The sequence below is a fragment of the Nilaparvata lugens genome, chromosome 10, assembly GCF_014356525.2.
Source record: "Nilaparvata lugens isolate BPH chromosome 10, ASM1435652v1, whole genome shotgun sequence".
Classification (NCBI taxonomy): Eukaryota; Metazoa; Arthropoda; class Insecta; order Hemiptera; family Delphacidae; genus Nilaparvata; species Nilaparvata lugens.
In genome coordinates this window covers 11,705,959-11,729,646 of record NC_052513.1, presented here as the reverse complement: position 1 = coordinate 11,729,646, position 23,688 = coordinate 11,705,959, and the positions used below count along the sequence as shown (strand labels likewise).

At 34.3% G+C, this 23,688-nt stretch overlaps 1 protein-coding gene across 1 annotated transcript; it reads right to left on the bottom strand.

Moving 5' to 3' along the window:
• Window positions 1–7,789: 7,789 nt before the first annotated feature.
• Window positions 7,790–23,449, bottom strand: LOC120353274. The gene is made up of 2 exons (XM_039436309.1): window positions 22,856–23,449; window positions 7,790–12,369 (listed from the first exon to the last, which is right to left on the bottom strand). Exons 1-2 carry the CDS (start codon window positions 22,986–22,988, stop codon window positions 11,744–11,746), a joined length of 759 nt encoding a protein of 252 aa, XP_039292243.1. The 5' UTR covers window positions 22,989–23,449; the 3' UTR covers window positions 7,790–11,743.
• Between the last annotated feature and the right edge of the window lie 239 nt (window positions 23,450–23,688).

Below are 23,688 nucleotides of genomic sequence, written 5' to 3'. Positions count from 1 at the left end.
TTTGGTTGTGATAAATGAGTTTGTCTCCCGGTTGTACGTTCGTTTATTGGGCAAGGGCGCCAATAAAAAGCAGATGGCTTATTAGAGTGCCGCGCACTTTGTATTGACAATTTCATCCATACAAGCAAGGTCTATAAAAAATACAGGTCATGACACAATCCCGTGATGCATTGCAAAATCGCCTTTTTATGGGGTTCTAGTTCACCAATTTTCAAATTTATCAGTTGCTATCATTATAGATTGAACAACATGATGTATTATTTTGTTATATTGTTCAAGGATATTGCTTGGTTTTGAATTGTAAAATAAATTGTTCCGACAGAATAATAACATTTAGATTCCAACTAGGAACTGAATTAATGATTTTTAGATTTAATTGATCGGAAACTTGAAACTCTTTTTGAAGTTGGCCTCGCATATTTATGTCTTGTCCCAATTCCTTATGAATCATAATCCTTAAGTTACAAGAATAAAAACAATTTTTAATAATTAATAAATGAATAATTGAAGCATTTATTATTGAAATTTCATTATTAAAAAATTGAAAACCTGAATTCACATATTATCTGAAGCAGAATATTGTTTTTATAATGCATAATTTTGTTATGAGCAAATTGAATTAGATTGGATTTTTAAATGTACCACCATAAAAGACCCCATAAAAATGGCCGCTCCATAAGGAACACGAGTGTCATGACCTGTATTATTTATAGACCTTGATAGAAGGAATTTTTATTCATATAATTTTATATGCAAGAAAAATTGAAATCTGGCTGATAGGAGGAACTCCCTTAATAGTCAACTGCACAAGATTATCAGTACAAGTCCATTTGATTCATGAGAATTTTCAGAACTAGTGAATTCGTAAAATTTCATACAAAAATTACTTCCTGGAACCTAAAAGTAATTTTAAAAGCATAAACCACTGGAAAATGCATTCATGGAAAATTATCTAATAAAGTACTAATTCAGCTTTATCGAAAAAGTGCTACTGATAGTGAGAGTCTATACTAGTAGTTCTGTGAACAGTAGACCTCACGCTCAGTAAGTTACATTGACCTGTTGATATGTTTTCTCAATAATTAATAAATATTTAATTTTAAATCAATTTAAAATGTCTAGAAAAAATCCTAAATAATAAACATAGAGCTTTCTGTCCTATTGTACCATGACGTGTCGTCCCGGAATGTGAGTGTGAGCGCTGTTATCAGATCTGGCTGCAACTGTCTACAACGTTGATGGTAAAGATACATTTTCAAGATGTTCGATGTTTTTGAACGGGTAGTTGACCGAGCGTAATGAGGTCTAAGATTCAAGTCGACGGTTTGGCATTTCTCTTAATGTTTGAATGTTGCACATTTAAACATCGCACGCGGTAATAGATTTTCATGCAATTTTACATGTATGTTCATTTTTTAATTGCGCGTCGACGTATATACAATGGTTTTGGAAATAATTTTGCATTTCAAGGATGATATAAAAAGAGAAAGGAGCCTCCTTCATTCGCCAATATTAGAGTTAAAATCAGACTATAGAATTATTCTTCATAAATCAGCTGACAAGTGATTACACAGATGTGTGGAGAAGCCAGTCTATTGCTGTATTTCCATAATGTCTATAGTTTCAATCAGGTACTTGTGAATGAGAATATTGCGTGAGGTCTACTGTTCACAGAACTACTAGTATAGTCCACTATAGTGAGGTCCACGTTATAATGGCAGTGTGTGATTTGCAATGGTGTTGCTATCTTTGTCTATTGTTCAACAAAGCAGATGGCATTAGATTCTGGTAGGCGTGATATAAGGGTAGGTTCCTGTTACGGATTCGCCTCAACCGGTCAAACCAGTTTTTTTACTCCAGAACTGAGATATTCATTGACTTCTCGATGTCACAGCTGATGACGTTTAGGTGAGCAGTAGTGCCAATATTATAAGAGAAAATGTACCTAGCAGGTGACAGTATTTCTCACAACAAAACAGATAAATTATGACATTCCTTGAGTATATATTTCTCTTTCAGATCTACACGTTCTCCAATTATTTATTGTACTATTCACCTTATTCACCTACATCTCATTCAGACCTTGTGCTAGGAACAGGAAAATAGTGTTTAACCGTGTCCTTTTGGAACACCTCATGAGATACAGGGAAATTTTTTCTCCCTCGCATATTGTTGGGTTTGAGGGCTTGTGCCTGTGTACCTAGCCTATGAACAATAAACTGTCAATGTAGTGGTGGGGCCAAAATATTTCAGTGACATAGAGACATAGATCTCTTTCACGCATTGCAATGTTGCCACATCATTTATCAACATTGTAGAAATTAAACTAATTGACAAAATATTTAATCTCAATCATGAAAATTTATTATCACATCTTTGAAAAAAATATTTTTTTGACAAATAAAATATGATTAACTATTTTCAACAATAATAAACATTTAAATTCATCAGATATACCAGTATCAGCTGATTGGGTGGCAAGGCTGAGATCTGGCAACCCTTTTCTCCTATCTTCCTACACTGGCATTAACGTGGATTTCACTATAGACAGCTGATTTATGATGAATAATAATTCTATAGTCTGATTTTTACTCTAATATTGGCGTATGAAGGAGGCTCCTTTTTCCTTTTATACTAGTAGTTCTGTGAACAGTAGACCTCACGCTCAGTGAGTTACATTGACCTGTTTTCTCAAAAATTAATAAATAATCTATCAATTAAAAATGTCTGGAAAAAATACTAATTAAACAGAGCTTTCTGTCCTATATCGTAGCGTGACCTGTCATCCCGGAATGTGAGTGTGAGCGCTGTTATCAAGTCTGGCTGCAACTGTCTACAATGTTGATGGAAAGATACAATTTTCAAGATGTTCGATGTTTTTGAATGGGTAGTATTATAGTCCACTAGACAGCTGATTTATGATGAATAATTCTATAGTCTGATTTTTACGGTAATATTGGCGTATGAAGGAGGCTCCTTTTTCCTTTTATATTATCCTTGAAATGAAAACTTTCCAAAAACCTTGTATATACGTTGACATGCAATTTAAAAGGAACATACCTGTCAAATTTCGCCGTAAATTAGCAACATAAAAACATTTAAACATTAAGAGAAATGCCAAACCGTCGACTTGAATCTTAGACCTCACTTCGCTCGGTCAATTATTATCCTTGTCAATGCGCAATTTAAAAAGGAAAATACCTGTTAAATTTCATGAAAATCTGTTACCGCATTTAGCCGTAAATGCGCAATATATAAACATTTAAACATTAAGAGAAATGCCAAACCGTCGACTTGAATCTTAGACCTCACTTATCTCGGTCAATTATTATTCAATCAGTTCCCATTCCCAGGAGCCTCGACAACTCTTGACTACTATTTTGTTTGTTGAATTATTGTAAAATTAATTAGCAAATTTGTTTCAGTTTTTCATTTATACAATTTAAATTTCATATTGGTTAGAATAAATTTTATAAATGTTTTTTTATTTATGGAGTAAATAAATAGGCTATTCATTCGTGCATTCATAAAGAAAAGTATATTCTGTTCAATTCTATTGAATAGAAATTATATTATTTTATAAATAATAATGAATTCAACCCCACGCATATGCCGCATCAACATCTCTGTGTATACATTCGATATATTTTTTGGTGATAGATATTAACCAAAAATGTATGGTCTAAATTTGAATTTTCTCAATTATCACATTATCTGTCAAGAGTAGGATTTGAAAGTTTTGATAAATGGATTAAAAGATAATGAGTAAATTTCTTAATTATAGCAATAAATTATAAACAGAGTATCAAAGAATTATGTACCATAACCCCATTCAACAAGTTGAATAAAATTCAGTGTATTCTATTTTCCTTGTCCATATATTATATGAATTATAATAGGCACAGCTATCTACTATCTATTTGCTTGCAATCTCACATTCCAAATATTATGCAAACCATTAGAACTGGTAGACTTGCAATCCATTAAACTACAGTAAGAGATTCTTAAAATGGAAATTAAAAAAAAAGAATGCATGATGGAGTGACTCAGCAAAAATTTTCAAATAACTAATTAATAACACAAAACAAAATAAAACAAGTCCAGTCTTGGGCTTCATATATTTTCATAGAGGGCAGGTGAGAATTAGCTTAATATTTCTTTTACAATGATAGTTTGACAGAAGGTTTCATCGGGGATCCTTTTCCTATTCGAATTTAAAAAAAAAACTTTTTCTGTCACATCAAAATGTTGGTACACATTTTCATTAAATTTTGGAATTATTCTCGCCATATTGAATCAAAATTAATTTTTTAAATTGAAAGGTCATATTATGATTTCGATAGAGAATTTCAAGAGAAAATTAGTGGTGAAACCTACATAAATTAAGTTAATGTATCCAACCGTTTCAAAATTACAGTATTTACATTAAAATATACTAATAAATTATACAAAAATTATTTTTATCAAGATATATAAAATCCAAGTACTCTTTTTACTTTCCTTGCCCTATTACCGTAGGTAATAATAGGAAAAAAATTAAGGTACCCCAATTTCTATACGTTTCAAGGTCCCCTGAGTCCAAAAAAGTGTTTTTTTTAATGTGTACTCACATCTTTCAACATTAATGTAGTTTTTAAGTGAGTGAATAACATGAATAAAATTAAATAAATAATGTTAAATAAATAATATTACTAATTTCTTGTTTATGATCATATGCGTGTATATTCATTGATGGCGGATCAACTGAATATAATTTAAGAATTATTTTCTATTTGAAAAGACGGGAACTGTCTATCTGAAGCAGGGTTTACATTTTGATAATAATTTAATCCTTATAGATTCTATTAGATTTAACATATCTTATCATACACATGATGAACATTATGTGTTTGTCAAGTTCCGTTCAATCTAATAGATTCTATTAAGGATTAAGTTATTAACATTTTGTTAGTAACTTTGGTGTAAACCCAGCTTTACAAATGTCATTCACGTGTCCCTAAAGCTGATGCGTTTAACTGTGTAACTTTGTTATAAAACATTGGTTATATAACAACTTTAACAAAAATGTTATGAATTCATTTAACTTCGTGTTTTAAAACATAATTTCGTGTTATATATAACAATTTTTTCCTTTAGCTACGTTTAAACTGTGTAACTTTGTTATTATAAAACGTTATGGTTATATAACATAATTTCGTGTTGTATAACAATTTTTTCCTTTCCCGCACGACGTCGGTAAAGATCAAAGAAAAAGTATAACTTTTTGTTACATGTGTTATAAGAACGTTTTACCACTTATAACATATTACAAGTTATATAATGGAGTTGAAATAGGTGGTGGGGGAAGTAGCTGAATCATCAGCTGCTTACAGGCGCGGATCCAGGACCCTGACCTGTAAGGGGGCGTCCAGGGGACCCCCCACCTGAAAATTGTTGAGGTTTTCAATCGAAAACAGCATTTGAGAGCTTTATTTGTTGAAATTGATTAGATTTTTGAACTTGTTCATTTAAATGTTAATGTCATGATACTTATTTCTGCAACTACAGTACTTTAAATATGCATTTATTCTTGCATTTTATATTGTAGTTCTGATTTTCAATTTATTGTTTGGGTACATAAATTTCCTTGTGCTAGATACAGAGGGCCCAAAAACCTTGTATTTTCGGTTCATTTTCCAGTCTTTTTATGTTATTTCCGCCAAATCCTGTAATCGATCAGAAAAATTTGCTCCCGCCTTTTATTTATATTATTAAATTACTAATAAAATGAAATTATTCGGAACTTTCTATCCTCAATGAGTACTGACTTAAAATTTTTCAAAAATAAATAAAATTAGAAAAAAGAATAATTTTGATGAATTTTAGTTTTTGATTTACAATATCTTCCGATTGTCACATGTATAATTCAAGATTCCTCTGAGCGTAGTTTTGTGCTCTACAGGCTCTATCTTATATATAGATTTCCAGGTAAACCTGACAATAATGATCCTTGTATTTTGGAAAACACCAGAGTTTTAGCTTCATTCATCATCAGCAACTCCATTGTCATCACATTCAGATTTCGCACCATGATATAAGTTCATTAGATCATGTTCTATGAGAATCACCCGTTATATGCTCTTAATTTAGTGGATAGGCGCGTATAAGGACACCTCATGAATCAAAATTTCAAACACTCATAACTTTTGACTTTGACACAATGATCAGATCTCATTGTACCACAGCTCATTCTTCTCAGCATGTCAAGGCTAAAAAATAGAGAAATTCATCCTTGAGTGTACTTTAAACAGTATTTCAATTCACAAAAAAATGACTAATTTCCTTATTTAAAGCTGCATATTTAATTGTAAAATACTTCGGATAAAATTTCAAAATGTGGAAAAGTATTTCCTCTTTCCACTACAATAAAGAAAACTCTCGATTCCAGTATTATTAGTCAGTTACAACCGATTTTAAAAAGGGCGATTCCAGTTTTTCGCGATTTTTCTGTTAATCAAGAGTCTGATACAAAACTCATGATTGATTCCAAATTGTAGACAATTCTTCCTCTACGAGCTCATAATTGCCTAAAATTCATCTTGAATCACTGTTCCCTATCATAGCACTGCCTAGACCGTTAATTTATGAGAAAAAAGTATCTTCGTTTTCTTGATTTTTTACGATTAAATCGTACATTACGATTATATTCTTCTGTGTGCAGCAACTAAAACTAGTAGGAAAAATTTCAAATTCAATTCTAAAATTCAAGATCAAGTCTTTTTTAAAATAATGGGTTACCGAGATACATAGCTTTGATTTGTTATTTCTTTGTGTATTGAAGTACTGGTTAATCTACACTCAGGGATGAATTTCTTATTTTTTGATCGAATTCGACTCATGAATACTCATGAAGCATTTTTTTGAACCGCCTTGACCAGCCGAGAAGAATGAGCTGTGGTACAATGACATCCGATCATTGTGACAAAAGTTATGAGTGTTTGAATTTGATCCTGGAGGTGTACCCTACTTATGCGCGCCCGAGGGAAGAAAAATTGATGTTTCAAGCGTTATTAATGTTATTTAAATAAACTTTATTGATCTAAGTCAAAGTATAATCAGTTTCCCTTCGAAAATTTCATACCAAACTCATCGGAAGTTCAAAATACGTTTCCTATCGGTAAAAGAAGTGATAAGTTTCAAATTTCCAATATATTTCCAAATAATTTTTAATAAATAAGATAGGACTATAAGGTTTGTTTATAATATTAATGGCGGATTTGTACCACGTGACAGTCGATGGCCATACTTTGAGTAATATAGTTACTGTAGAGACCCACAAACTTGCTTTTATTTTATAACATTTCTATTACAAATTCATTTTTGTATAACAAAAGTTTTATAACTTATTTTTCTAACAAAAGTTACATATAACCTGTTACATATAACAAAGTTATACAGTGTAAACGCAGCTTAGGAATTATTATTAGATGCTATTTTAAAAGATAGTAGACCCCATAGGCCTAATTGACACAGAAGAGGCAATGGCACCGACGTTTTTGTGGCTGTTTTAGTGGCGTGGTGACAAAAGTCAGTACCGCGTCTGTGCCTTATGCCACTCCTATGTGAATTGGGCCTTAGGATGGTCACTAATAATAGGACAAGTGTGAACATGTGATCAGTAGTTGTGTCATTGGTGAAAGACTTAGAACAAAAGTTTCTTCAAAGATATTTGTATATTCAATTTTTTGTTGTTTATTTTTTATTCCCTGTTCTTTTTAAGGCTCAATTGCTTTTGTATCATTATTATTCGTAAATTTTCAGTGATTTATTTATTGTTGTTGGTTATTTATTTTTTTACGTTAGAAGCTGCTGTCAAACAGCTGTTTTTTGTTCAAAGCCTTTTACGTGAATGTCTTTTTTGTTCCAAAACATGTCTGGTCAAACATGTTCAAACACATTTGTACTGTCGTTAGTCGCCGGCATTAGATGTAATTTTGAAAGATAGCTCAGTAGATTTAATACTGATTTCAAATACCTAACTTTAACCTCAACCAGAAGAAAAACTTTTTTTGTAAACTTGGAATAAATAAGTAGGGGAGAGTAGGCCACAATGAGACATGGGCCATATGAATAAAGTTGAGCATTTGCTTATACTTCTAAAATATGGAGCATTTGCTTCATTTTCTATGAATAAACTTGAGCGATACCTTTTGCTCATGCTCATCAAAAAAATAGTTTGAGCATTTGCTCAAAATTCTATGAATAAACTAGAGCATTTGCTCAACTATTGAAGCAAATGCTTCAAAAAAGGTGAATCTAGTCTAGAGCAGCTTATCACCTTTTGCTCATAGTAAAATGGCTCAACTAATCCGTATGAGGAAGAGGAAACTATACCAGATACGATTACAACCAATAGTTCAGAACTATAAAACTCTTATTAAGGTGCATACAGATATACGCGCCGCGAACATGAGCAATTCACTTTTAATCAGCTGACTATAAATCTGTATTTTTACAGAAACGGTAAGATACAGATATAAAAAGTTTGGCATCAGCTCATTAAAAGTGAATTGCTCATGTTCGCGGCGCGTAAATCTGTACGCACCTTTAGATTCAACCATGATACATATCACCATTATCCTTACAAAAGATGTACCTGAACCTGTTATAAGGATAGCCATCACAAAATAGGAAATAGGCATAAGAAGATGAAAGTGTAGACGATTATAAGAAGGCTATTGATATTATAAGAATATGCTGAAGATTATTATAGAGATGACATTTTTTACACTATTATTTCAAAATTCTAAACTCAACTAACCTAAAACTCTATTCATAAATAGAAAACACAGCAGACGACGCAAACACAAGCGGTGCACCCTATTTGAATATTTAGCGCTTCCGTGAGCTATAAAAACAAACTAAGGCTAAAAAAGCGAATCAGCTGATGAAAAATCTCTAAAATACATGAGCATTTTCTCCAGAGTTCAGGAGCATAAGGTAAGAGTAAAAAGTAAAGCGTATTCATATAAAAATGAGCAAATGCTTTTGCGTCTACCTTTTGCTCATGAGCAAAACCTTATGCTTCTTGCTCATGAGCATTTGCTCTGGTTTTATTCATATGGGCCATTGAGACTTGATCCCCTTTCTTAGATAGAGCTGTTTGACAGCTCTTAAACACTGGTGACTGTTCTTGAAAGCTCACTTAAAACCTCAGATCAGTTCGCTGTTGAAGCCTCTGTAACAATTATGACAAAAAATATTTTTTTAGTAGTTGAATTTGATTTTTCTATGTTTTTCAACTCAGTAATACTCCCAGGTAAGTTTATATTTTTTTAATTAGTTTCAAGTTGAGACAATTAATTTGGCTAAACAGAATAGAGTCAATGGGCCATATGAATAAAGTTGAGCATTTGCTTATTCTTCTAAAATATTGAGCATTTGCTTCATTTTCTATGAATAAACGTGAGCAAAACCTTTTGCTCATGCTCATCAAAAAAATAGTTTGAGCATTTGCTCAAAAGCAAAAGCTTTTGCTGAAAATTGTATGAATAAACTAGAGCATTTGCTCAACATTTGAAGCAAATGCTTCAAAAAAGGTGAGTCTAGACTAGAGCAGCTTATCAACTTTTGCTCATAGTAAACTGGCTCAACTAATTAGTATGAGGAAGAGGAAACTATACCAGATACAATCACAACCAATAGTTGAGAACTATAAAACTCTTTTTAGATTCAACCATGATATATATATCACCATTATCCCTATAAAAGAATAAATACAAAAGATAGCTGTACCTGTTATAAAGATAGCCATCACAAAATAGGAAATACGCATTTAAGAAGATGAGAGTGTAGACGATTATAAGAAGGCTATTATAAGAAATAAGAATATGCTGAAGATTATTATAGAGATTACATTTTTTCACGCTATTATTTTAAAATTCTAAACTCAACTAACCTAAAACTCTATTCATAAATAGAAAACAGAGCAGCGACGCAAACACAAGCGGTGCACCCTAATTGCATATTTAGCACTTCCGTGAGCTATAAAACCAAAGTAAGGCTGCAAAAGTGAATCAGCTGATGAAAAATCTTTAAAATACGAGAGCATTTGCTCCAGAGTTCAGGAGCATAAGGTAAGAGTATAAGGTAAAGCTTATTCATATAAAAATGAGCAAATGCTTTTGCTTCAACTTTTGCTCATGAGCAAAAATTTATGCTCCATGCTTTTGCTCATGTGCATTTGCTCTGGTTTTATTCATATGGGCCATTATTGTTACACTGCCCGACACTGCAGTAACAAATTGCAACCCCTTGACATCAGTGTCTACCAACCATTTATTTACTGCACATTACAATGCTGCTGCAGATGCTGCTTGTACACCAAGTTGCTCATTTTTTTTAATTTTATTTTTTCTCTGTCATGTAACCTATGACAGAGGTATTTATTAAACATGAAAAAAATTTACAATATGGAAAAAGTCCTTTACATACTTGGATTAATTTCGTTAAACTATCGTGTAGCATCCCACTATAGAGTCTATGTGTCGGGATGCATTTGAAATTCAATGTTTTGGCATTTCTAATGAGAGAGCAATGACATCAGCTAACATAAAGGTGGGATTCCTTAAGAGTACAATTTTCCTATATAACAAAAGCCAATTCACAGATTATGACTTTTTAGTGAGCTTTGTAACAGACCGGGCATATGACAATGAGTTACCTAGTGCTGTCCAAGATGGTACTGAAGCTCTGGACCATCATCTTCTACCAACCTGACTTCTTTTCCACATGACAAACTTTCTATGCAAATTTTACAACCCCCCTCCCCCAAATGTGATCAAGCAGCATAGATTCAAAGCAGCAATTTATTAGTCCTCATGATTTTAAGGGCTTTCCAAAGGCTGCTGCAAGAAAAGCTGGGAGGAAACCTCGAAACAAGCTATCAAGCAGCATTGTAACAGACACTCCCAAAAAGCCAAGATTGAAGCTAAACATGAAAAAAGACTTGCATAAACAATCTGTGAAAATCTTGTTTTCCAGCAAAACAAAATCAACCAGAGATTGACTATAATTCCAGTGGAAGTGACAATGAACTCAAAATTTCTAGTTCAAGCAACAGTTCATCAAATTCTGAAGAAGAAAATATTAGAGAAGTAGATTCATCCAAAGTCGACCAACCACATCAATACCCTCAAGAAGATGACTTTGTTCTCATCAAATTGACTCCAGAAGACAGTGGTAGAGATATATTTTATATAGCAGATTACTTAGTAATCTGCGAGTACACCAAAGTAGAACTTACAGTCAATTACCTAAGGAAGAGTGCAAAATATCCTGTTTTTCCTATCATATTCTATTTCATTCTATTCTATTCATACCAGACATTTCAATTGTAAAGTATCAAACATTAAAATGATTATACCTAAACCAAAAACCATGGGAGCCACTAAAAGACTTAGTTCCTTTTTTAACTTTGATTTGAGTTTTAAAAAGATAAATATCAATTGAATGTTGGCAATAAGACGTTTTTTTTGTATATTTAAAGGTCTAGTCACATTCGGCTAAATTTATTATTTGGTAAAAAAGATAGTTGCTACATTATTTGCATTTAAATAATCTTTTTGAAATACCAGGAAAATGTGTGTAATATTCCAAAATATTTTAAAAATGTCTTTTAGCAACATACATCCAATAGAGAAAAATGAAAACATAAATTTTTGTATCATTGTGACCCACTCTCCCTAGGTGGAGGAAATATTATTTAATCAATTATATGATTAGAATATTTTGAGGAAGAATCAGTTTCAGGAGAAGCCACCCCCCTACATTCCTCATCAATAGTTCTAAGTTCATACTTCTGTACAATAGCAAATATTTCCTCTTTGGCAAAATGCCAATCACGTGGTCTTAGCTTCTTCAAGACAGGAGCAACTCCTGCTAAGAAAGCATCAACTGGATTTTGAGAACACTCCCTTTGTTTTACTAGGTAGTCCATAACAGTGGAAGCTGTCGATGGAGATGTCCTTATTCTAGTCCTGGGCTCGAATAAATGCAGTATTTCAGGAACAGAATGAATGTCTGAGGATGCTTGCGGTTGCCTGTTGTCAACCTTTTCATTAAAAACGTCATTTATGCTCCGATTAGATATACTCATTTCCATTTCATCACCTTCTCCTACTTCCACAGTCTCCAGGTCTTGAATTTTTTCATCACTGATATGTGATAAGTTTTCTGATTCTTGAAAAAATTGATTCAAAAAGGACAATTGTTCGTTATATTTGTAAGGTTTCAAACATTGTCCTTTTTGTAGAGCTGTGAGTGATCTCTTTTTCAGAGACTTTCTAAAGTTGTCCCTTATGTTGTTCCATCTGGTTCTACATAATGACCCTGCAAAGAAAGCAAAATTTTTATACACATTCAGTACATGCATTGAAGAATTTCAATTTCTAAGGTCAACATCAAATGTTAAATTTGCTTTAACAACTGCATTTCGATTAAGATAATTATTCAATTTTTTCAGATATGAAGCAGATCTTCTGTAATGAATTTTTCTATTTTTTTATTGAAGTAGAAAGGGTTGTTCTCCCATTTACAACACAAGTCTTGATGTAGGCCTCATTATAAATAAATAAATAAAACAAGAATTATGTTATTATTTTATTATCAAGTTGTTTACAGCAAAATACTTGTAGATCATTATTGATAACAGGTATAACTTGATAGCATACATTTTATTAATCTTTTTTGTTTTGTTATTTCTAAGAAACTACTAACACTATCCCGATTTGAGTCATGAATACAAATGCAGTTCAAATCGTAGACTCCAGTCACAGATCTTTCCGACCTTTCGTCTTTACTTATTTAAAATGTGTAATATTAGAGGCTTATTTTGATCAAACCTTTTTTCAATGGTATAAAATGATAAATTTTACTACTTTTACATGAAATTTGATTTAATCTCTACCTAACATTTTTTCAATTCCCAACTTTGTTTTGGAACTTGGAATAGTAAATGGTGGATAATTACAAGTGCAGGTTGCACAAAAGCCATTTAAATTTTAATCGTGATTAATTCCATGAGAACCAATCAGAGAAGCTCTTTCCAAAAAAACCTTCTCTGATAGGTTCTTGAGAAATTAATCACGATTAAAATTTAACTGGCTTTAGTGCAACCGGGCCTTAGTGATTAAATACAGGGTGATTATAAAACGACTTTACAACTTTGAAAGCACATAAATATTTATTTAAATTACTTACAGAATTAATTACACTATTTTGGTTCGATGTGACAGCCGTTCGTAATGTGACATACGATGACCACCGATGATCGTTTCCTTGCCACACTCGTACCACAGCATATCAGGCATAACTTGTGCAACCGCAGCGATCTGAATGTGATCAGAGTTCGGAGGTCATCAAGATTGTCTGGTAGAGGCGAGAACATAAACCTTATCCTTAATGAAACCCCACAGGAAGAAATGCATCGGTGTTAAATCCGGTGAGCGAGGTGGCCATGCAATTTGCCATGCATGGTAAATCCAGCCAAGTTGAAAGAAATTGTCTAGAAAATCCCAAACTTCTCCGTGGAAATGAGCTGGTGCACCGTCATGCTAAAAGTAAAATGGAACTTGTTCATCTTGTTCAGCATGACGGTGCACCACTTTATTTCCATGCAAGAAGTTTGGGATTTTCTAGAAAATGCTTTCAACTTAGCTGGATTTACCATGCAGGGCCAATTGCATGGTAACCTCGCTCACTGGATTTAACACCGATGATTTTCCTTCTGTGAGGTTTTATTAAGGATAAGGTTCATGTTCCGCCTCTACCAGACAATCTTGATGACCTCCGAACTCTGATCACATTCAGATCGCTGCGGTTGCACAAGTTATGCCTAATATGCTGGTATACGTGTGTGGCAAGGAAACGATTGTATCAGTGGTATGTATTACCAACGGCTGTCACATCGAACCAAAATAACACTCACACCTTAAACTCGAAGTGCTTTGCAACAAAATGACACCTTTCTCAATTCTGTAAATAATTTCAATAAGTATTCATGTGCTTTCAAAGTTGTTAAGTCCTTCTATAATCATCCTGTGGGCTATAATGTAATTGCAACCCTTCTTTTTCTATAAGTTGACCTGAATTTGATATATTTATACCAAACATTATTTTTGGTATGCCTTCTTGACAATGCCTTCTATATTTCATTAACATAAACATTATATAATTATGTTCATAATTAATTGATACGGTATATTAAAACCTATCTTAGACCTACTCTTATTTCAATATTGAAAATTCAATTATTTGTGAGTTGAATTTTTTCAATTTGTAAATAACCACTGACTTATAGTGAGATCCACGTTATAATGACAAACTTTGATTAGCAATGGTATTGCTATCAAGTCTATCATTCAACAAAGTGGATAGCGCTATCTCTCTCGCTTTGAACTGTTGCCAGATCGTGTTTTAACAATGTAGAATTAATAATTAATTAACATAATATTTCATCTTAATCATGAATATTCATTATGAAATTATTGAGAAATATAATTTCTTGTTTAATAAAATATAATTTATCTATATATATAAAAGCGAAATGGCACTCACTCACTCACTCGCATACGGTAACTAAAAATCTACCGGACCAAAAACGTTCAAATTTGGTAGGTATGTTCAGTTGGCCCTTTAGAGGCGCACTAAGTAATCTTTTGGCAATATTTTAACTCTAAGGGTTTAAAGTTCGTCTTTTAGCATGTATAATTATTCTTCTTCTCCCAATCTCTCAATTATAATTGAAATTTCCATATCATATGTTACTATAGAACTATAATCTAGATAGAGTACCTCTTCGAAACAGTTGTTAAGTAGCAACTAAATTAATAATTTTGTCAGGTTGGCATTAAGTTGAGTTGACTTTGTTAGGTTGGCACCAAGTTGAAGATTTAAATGCATTTATCGCGGAAAAATTGATTGGGCACTGCTACTTCAATCCTGGGAATATTATATTACTAGCAGTCAGGCTCGCTTCGCTCGCAATATTCGTTTAGCCGGCCGTTTAGTCTGGACCCCCGACTGGATTGTCCTAACATATGATAAAAATGCCCAAATGAAAAATGCAGGCGAGCGAAGCGAGCCTGCTGATCTCATTCATGGACGATCCAGTCGGGGGTCCAGGGGGCGGAGCCCCCTGGCTAGACGGATATGGCGAGCGAAGCAAGCCTGACGGCTAGTTATTTTATAAGAGAGTGAACAGTTAATATTACATCAATAAACCTGTATCAGCTACCGTCATAGAAGGCATTGACAAGACAGAGGATCGGCAACGTTTTTTTCTTATCTTTCTCCACTGCCATTATAACGTGCACCTACCTCACTATAGTGAAATATGCCATGGAAATATCTTCTTCTGTTTCATTAATGAACATTTACAAACACAGTTAGTTGTAGGCCTACTCATTATTTATAGCAACAACAACAATAGGCCTACTTGACAGTGCACAAGTTTGCACAGCTTCCACTTGAGCATAACTGTTGAAAAGATTCTGAGCACAAGTGACTGTTGAAATAGCACAAGTGACATAGGCCTACTACTATTAACTGATATAATAAAATAGAATGGGATGGCATCCTTTTTTTACTAAACGCCTTTTACTTCTTTCAGAAAATACAAACTTCTTAATAAAGTTATTAAAACCATTAAAAATCAATTAGAGGTGTTTTTTTTTCAATAAAGGATACAGAAGTTGTTCGAATAGGTGTCGTTGGTCTTGTGAATTATTCATGTATGTAAAGCTATTATTATGTATTTATGGGAATTTAATTTGTTGATTTCCTATGTTGAAATTGATTAAATGAAACTATAGATGAATGATGAAATAATTTTAATGTTGTTGGAATGACAAAATTGAACTCTGGATAAAATATTGAAATAAAACTATTACAAGTGATAAACAAACTATACCAGTTGAAAACATCAAAGGTGGCAATCATATGATTTGCCACATTACCCCCCCCCCCGCGGGCAGACGATTTGGCCATCCGAAATATTTTAAAGCTTACTTTTTTTCTGGAAGAGGGTGGGAATTCTGAGGTGAGTCGTCTTGAAGGATGTATGCTGGAGAACTCAGTGTCGAATGATAATTGGTTGAGTTGAATTGGTAGAAGTTGATTGGTTGATTGTTGATGGGTTGAGTTTGTGGAGTTGATTGGGTGGGAAGCATAGACTAGAGTCTTGTGCTTGTGGTCTGTGCAGATGGTGAAGGGATGTCCTTCTAAGAGGTGGCGAAAATGCTGTACCGCTTCATAAGAATCAAGTAGCTTGCGATAGTATACTGGCAAGCAACTTTCTTTCAAAGATAACTTTTTTGAAAAGAAAGCAAGAGGTTGCCATAGTATACTGGCCAGCAACTTTCTTTCAAATGAAATTTTTTTGAAAAGAAAGCAAGAGGTTGCCATACGCCTTCAACCAGTTATAAGCATTCTCCAACTGAGTGTTTAAAACCAAGTGTTTCATCCTTGAATGTTTACTCTTCTTCCACATTCCTGAATAAAATAGTACTGTCATTTATGCATGCTTCATCAAGAAATGTTGCTCTCTCTCTCAGTCCAGAAGTTTGGCGGTATCCAAAAAGTGTTTTCTTTTTATTATGTTGTTCACTACTTGATTCATTCTTCAGAAGTGTAATTTTTATTTTTGTAGAAATTAAAACTTGAAAGTGTTCAATGAAAAAATTTCATTTTTTATAGGTTAATAAAAGGTTTAAAAATAGATTTTTTTAGAATTTTAAATTCTTGGCAAAAGTTATCCAATTGATACTGTAATTTAGTGAACTGTTCACGTTCAACAGAAATTTGTTCAAATCCATCGTGGTGGATAACTTGAGTAATAAGGTAATTTTTAGGTAACTTTTACTCACTTGAAATATCTGTAAAAATGCTTGCTGTTGATCACGTCGGGGTCACCAATATAGGAATTTAATATGTTGATTTCCTATGTTGAAATTGATCAAATGAAACTAGATGAATGATGAAATAATTTTAATGTTGGAATGGCAAAATTGAACTCTGGATAAAATATTGAAATAAACTGTTACAAGTGATAAACAAACTATACCAGTTGAAAACATCACAGGTGGCAATCATATGATTCGCCACATATTGAGAACATAATATAGCATAACTTTATTACTTCATTGTTCAAGCAAAATAATTACTTTACAAAAATGCAATAAAATAATAACACATTACTGGAATAAATTTTCATGATTATTTCAGTTATGATCAATAGACATCATGGATTATGAGTATAGAACCAGTGATCAATCAATGATAGGCGAAATTATGATTTTTTTTGACACCATGCACACAAACATAATAACATAGCTTTGTGTCTGTCTGTTAAAAAGATACTGTTTTTCAAACAGTATAAATGAAAACAAAAGTGATCACTTGCAGTTTCTGTGTATTTTAAATGGCATTATTCATTGTGCACGATGGAGGGGCACCCGGTTTTAAAGTTATTGTCGTGTGCTACCTAGAGATGACCTATAAGAACCAACTAATAAGAAATCTGATCAGCTGTTTCTATTCATAATATTTTGATCTTTTGAATAATGGTTATGTCTCAGTTACACATTCAATTATTTGTAGTTGTTTACTCATTAACATTATTATTTGCTTTTACAATTAACATTATATGGCAAAAAATATTGTACAATACTTGACCATGAGTGAATTTGCAGAGCTTGCATAATATTTTCAACATCATGCTCATCCTGCAAAACAATTCTTTTCGGTCACGTGACATAACATACTATTTGGCCATAAACATATTATTATGATTCAAGGTATGTTTCTTGGTTGAAAAAATGTGGTTTTACAAACAGCATAGATTAAAATTGAGCTGCTCCCAATTTGCATCCTGTTAAGTCAAGTCACTCCCAATTTCACTGGCAAAAGTCTTCATTTTCCAATCACTTTCAGTTCCTGTGTTTTGAATGGAATTTATCCATACATTGCACGCAATGGAATGGTAACTTTTTATAGTTTTGCGCTACCTGTGAATGTGAATGGCATTGACAAGGTCTGTAGGAAGCTCTTTTGGGACAAAATCCCATTATGCATTTAGCCTCAATACAGCCGATTGAGTCTTGTTTACTTTTCATTTTAGTTTACTAGTACTATTTTTAGAAAACAAATGGGCTATTACTTACTTTACTTTATCCGGCTCTACAGTCCTGGGTGGACTTTGACCTCCTCATCATAGCGCCTCCATTCGTCTCTATTCTGTGCACTCTGTCGCCAGTTTGCCACGCCCAGCACATGGAGGTCTCCAATCACGTTGTTCAGCCATCTTGTCCGTGGTCGACCTCTCTTTCTCGTCCCAAGCATTCTTTCTTCCATGTGTCTTGATGGTACCCTCCCGTCACTCATTCTGGCTATGTTTCCAAGCCATTCAATCCTTCTAGCCTTTATGAAACGCACCATATTTCCTGCTCCAATGGCCTGGTCTATCTCAATATTGAGTCTGGCTCTCCACACTCCTCCGTCACATATTGGTGCCCAGATTCTTCTGTACATTTTTCTTTCAAATGAACTTAATGCTTTTCCATCTTTGTTCAAGATAGTCCATGTTTCGGCCCCATAGTTTACAACTGGTCTCACTAACGTCATGAACATTTTCACCTTTGTTTTTCTGGATATGAGCCTGCTTTTAAATATTTTTTGATTAGCAAAGTATGCTCTGTTGCCCATCATCATCCGATTGTGTATTTCTTGACTGGTCTTATTGTCTGCTGTCAGGGTTACCCCAAGGTATTTGAACTCTCTGACACCTTCAATAACACAGTCATCGGCTATTTCCAGATTACATACTTGCCTTCTTGCTTGATTTGCAGACATTCTCATATATTTAGTTTTATTTCTGTTAACTTCAAGACCCACCTCTCTTGCCTCTTCCCTCATTTTGCTAAAAATTTCTTTGAGGCTATCTTGATTTCTTGAGACTAGGACAACATCATCTGCATAAGCTAATACTTGGTTTGTTCTGTTGTTTATAGTTGCGCTTGTGCCGAGTTTCTGGAGCACCATCTCTAGAACCAAATTGGATAGTGTTGCAGAGAGAGCATCGCCTTGTCTAACACCAGTAGTAACACTGAACATTCGGCTAGATTTGTTACCTATCTTAACTTGAGCGGTTGTGCTGGACATTGTTAGCTTTATAAGACTAATCAATTTTCTCAGTATTCCATTTGCAAGTAATATTCTCATCATTCTCTCTCTCCTGATGCTATCGAATGCCTGGCGGAAATCAACAAAAAGCAGATGTAGATCTGTATCATGAGCATGGAAAGAAAACTACACTTGCTATGTCAGAACAGTCAGGGAAGAGAATTTACCACTACTTTGTAGGAAACTTGAGGATGTAAACTGGCCAGGCATCTTCAGTCTTACAAGGAAATAATTCAAGTTGGATATGTTACTGGCAGGATATGTGGATTTATTCAACTCTGTGTTCCCAAAGAAATTGAAGAAAGCATCAGTTAATCAAGAAAAGGATACTCAACCTGACAGAAATAGGCCTTGGTTTACAGATAGACTGGCAAGTGAAAAAAACCTAGTTGTTTTACTTCATCATCTGCATAAGACATCAGTTTCACCTGAAGCAAAGAATTATTGGCTCATTCAATATCAGAGGCAGAAAAAAATTTATAGGACTCAAATTGGCTTGGCAAAAAGGAGACACACTTCTGAAGCCATTTGGTCAGCTGGAAACAAGTGCAAGGCAGCCTGGGATGTCATCAATAGCCACCGTCCAGGGAAACCTCTATTGGAGCCAACACTAATCCCTGATGACTTCAATAATTACTTTGTAAAAGCAGTGGATGGCATACTGGCAGAGCTTGTGGACTGCGGCACAAGTCCTGATGGAAACATCAGACTTGTGCACCAGCAGATGTTCGCTTGGAAGCCTACAACAGAAGAGAATGTCAGCAAAATTATTGGAAAGCTGAAAAACTCCAGGTCACAGGACATTCACGGTTTGTCAACACTTGTGCTGAAAGCAACATCTGGACTTGTGGCCAAGCCAATGGCTGAAGCAATAAACTGCTGTTTTGAGGTGGGTAGATTTCCAGATATCCTCAAGATAGCCAGGACAGTGCCCATATACGAAAAAGGGGAAAATGATAATCCTGCCAACTTCAGACCCATCTCCATTGTTCCGGTTTTCTCGAAAGTGATTGAGACAGAAATGAAGCAACAACTGACAGAGTACTTTGAGAGTAACAATCTGCTGTCACCATTTCAGCATGGGTTTAGAAATGGACGCTCCACCACAAGTGCTCTGTTGGCCCTGACCAGCAGGATCCAGAGTGCATTTGAGGATGGTGATTCACTTGCTCTTGCAATGTGTGACCTCAGCAAGGCCTTCGATTGTGTGCCTCATGAAATACTCACAAACAAACTTGAGAGATATGGTTTGGGTGGCACAGTGCTGAGGATGATTATCTCCTACCTGGAGAACAGGAAACAGGTGGTTCAGCTGAGTGGTGCCACATCAAGTATGCAGCATGTCAAGCATGGAGTCCCGCAAGGATCAGTTTTGGGCCCATTGCTGTTCATACTGCTCATGAACAACTTCACAAGCAGTCAAGGTGCAGTACTCTTTGCGGATGACACCACACTGATTTCCAGGGTCTCCTCTTTGGATCAGGTGGAGGTGGAGTGTTCCAGACTCATTGAAGAAGCAAAGCTGTGGTTTACTGCTAATGGACTGAAGCTCAATGAGGAAAAGACGAATGTACTGATGTGCACATTGAAGAGGCAAGCAGCTGAAGTGGAGCCAGTCAAACTGCTGGGCTTCTGGATAGATGGAAGACTTAGCTGGATTTACCATGTGAACCGGGTATGTGAGAAGCTGTCTAGAGTGATCTATTTCCTGAGAAGGTTGAGACATGTGGTTGACCGGAGATGCTTGGTGATGGCATACCATGCACTGTTTCAGAGTCACCTGATGTATGGGGTGCTGCTGTGGGGTCATGCTCCAGCTGTACAGAATATCCTACTTCTGCAAAAGAGAGCATTGAGGTTAATGTCGTTTTCAGGCTATAGAGATCATTGTCATCCCATGTTCAGGAGTTTTGGTGTTCTCACCATCTACAGCCAATACATACTGAGCTCGCTGTTGTATGTCAAGAAAAATCAAGATAAACTACTCAAGCAGAGTGACATACACAGCCACAACACTCGACATGCTGCCAAACTGGAATTACTTCGATGCAGACTGGTGGGGACCTACAGCAGTTTTCTGCTCAGGCCATTCAACTTTTCAACACACTGCCGAGGGAGGTGCAAGACATGCAATATTTATGGAGTTCTGTGCTGCAGTAAGAAATGGGCTGCTAGATAGGCCTCTGTATTCCCTACAGGAGTGGGATGGGATGCCTCTTTTTGGGGTGGCTGCTCCTCCACTACACGAATGACCATTTTGTGGTTATTACTACTTCTGAAATGACACTGCCGATCTGGAAACCCCAGTCCTGGGCAACGACCTCAAGTATCAAGTAAGTAAGTATCATACTCAAAACATTTTTTCATCATCTGCTTCATGGTAAAAATTTGATCGATTGTACTTCTTCCTTGTCTGAAATGACATTGATGCTCTCCCATTATTTCTTCCACATACACACCTAGACGCTTCAAAAGCCATGCAGAGAAAATCTTATATGAAGTACTTAGCAGTGTTATTCCCCTTGAATAATAACATTTTTTAACCATTAATAACATTATAATCTCATTTTTTGTTCAACATTGGTGTTGCTATTTTGTCTATCATTCGACAAAGCAGTTAGAGCTACCATTTTCTATAGTGAGAACTACTTTATATTGACAGTGTTTGATTAGCAATTATTGTATTGCTTCCTTATAGTCTATCATTCAACAAAGCTGATATCGCTATCTCTTTCTTGCTTTTCTTTGTTGCCATCTCGTTTTTTACCAATGTAGAAATATAATTAACAAAATATTTTATCTTGATTATGAAATCACTGAAAAATATAAATTCTTGCTTGATAAAATTTTAAACGAGAATGAAAAGTTGATAACTTATTACATCAATAAACCGGTATCAGTAGTAAACAAGACAGAGGATCGGCAACAAATTGAAAAATATAACAATTATGAAAATTAATTATTTAATATTTGGAAAATAAATTCCCTTGATGAATATATAATATAATTGCTTTGGCTATTTTAAACAAGAATTAAAAGCTAATAATAAATCATTTATATTATAGCAGTATCAGCTATCCTCTATAGAAGGCAGAGGCAATGCAGAGAATTGGCAACACTGTTCTCCTATTTTTCTCCACAGCCATTATAACGTGGACCTTACTATTTTTAGATGTCTATTAATTATAGACCCCTTTCTATAGTAGTGGATATTGGCAACCAATAAGAAGTTTGATCAGCTGTCTCCATTCACAACTAACTCTTTGATCTTTTGAATATAGGTTATGTTTCAGTTACCCATGTATTAAGTAATTTTTATTTGATGAAAAATATTGTAGGCTATGTAACTTTGTTGTAAGAAAAATCTACCAGACTCCTATGATAGTATGATATTCCAGTCTCAACTGACAACTGGATTGTAATTACTAAAACTTATGCTCACCCTGTAAATCAACTCTTCCCGGCTAATTATAGCGTAAGTTAGTATTTACCAATAGCGCAAAATAAAATAGATACCGTAATCAATGGAATAAGATTAGATTTGTTTAATATTTTCAGAAAAAAATGAAAAGAATCATTCTTATATTTATATATTAGTCTATATTCAAAGTACGGTATGGCAATTTTTTTTACTTACCATTCGCTTCCAATTCATTTCCTATAAACTTCCAAATTTGTTTCTTGTAGTCTGCGTCCATGTACTTGGGATGGGATATGTCATACAAAGCTGGATATACGCGTACAAGCTGTATAAGTTTTTCGTCGTTCATTGTAAAGTAGGTAATATAAATTAGATAAAGCAACTAACAAACAGAAGCTTTAATAGTTGAAAAAATCTAAAAACTTTCGCCTTGATGTGATGAGGATAGAATAGGTCAAAAACTTTCTCACTGTGTTAATAGTCTCACAATGAGAGTAGGCCTACTATAAACTCAGCAACGCCTTTAGTTTATTACAGTAGAGTCCTAATTATAGTTAGTATTCTGTAAGAAAGTGGAAGCATAAACAAATAGATTCATTTTCAACAATAAGTTTATTGTATTGTCTAGATTTCCTGGAAGAATATTTTCTTTGCCACGGACACTGACACTGTCCTCATGTCTTATCACTGACGGTATAAATATACAGATTTACAGATGAGTGTTGTAGTTGAGCCTTCCGTTTTTGTAGAAACAAACAACCTGTTTACCCTTTACTGCAATGAGCTAAAAATTATATTATACCAAAATATACCATAGAGCCACTGTGATAGAGCGGCTGTTTGTGTGCTTTCAGCGCTCTTAATGTGTTACACGGCGAACTAAGGGCAGCCATGACAGAGAGGCAAGATTTCAAGAAGAGCCAGTCTGCCACTGCAGCAATAGATGTGTTTTTTTATTCAAATTGATTTCTATCAATATAAAATTAACATTCCAATTGGTACTTTTACGAAAATTGAATGAGATATCTGTGAGAATATTTATCTCATTG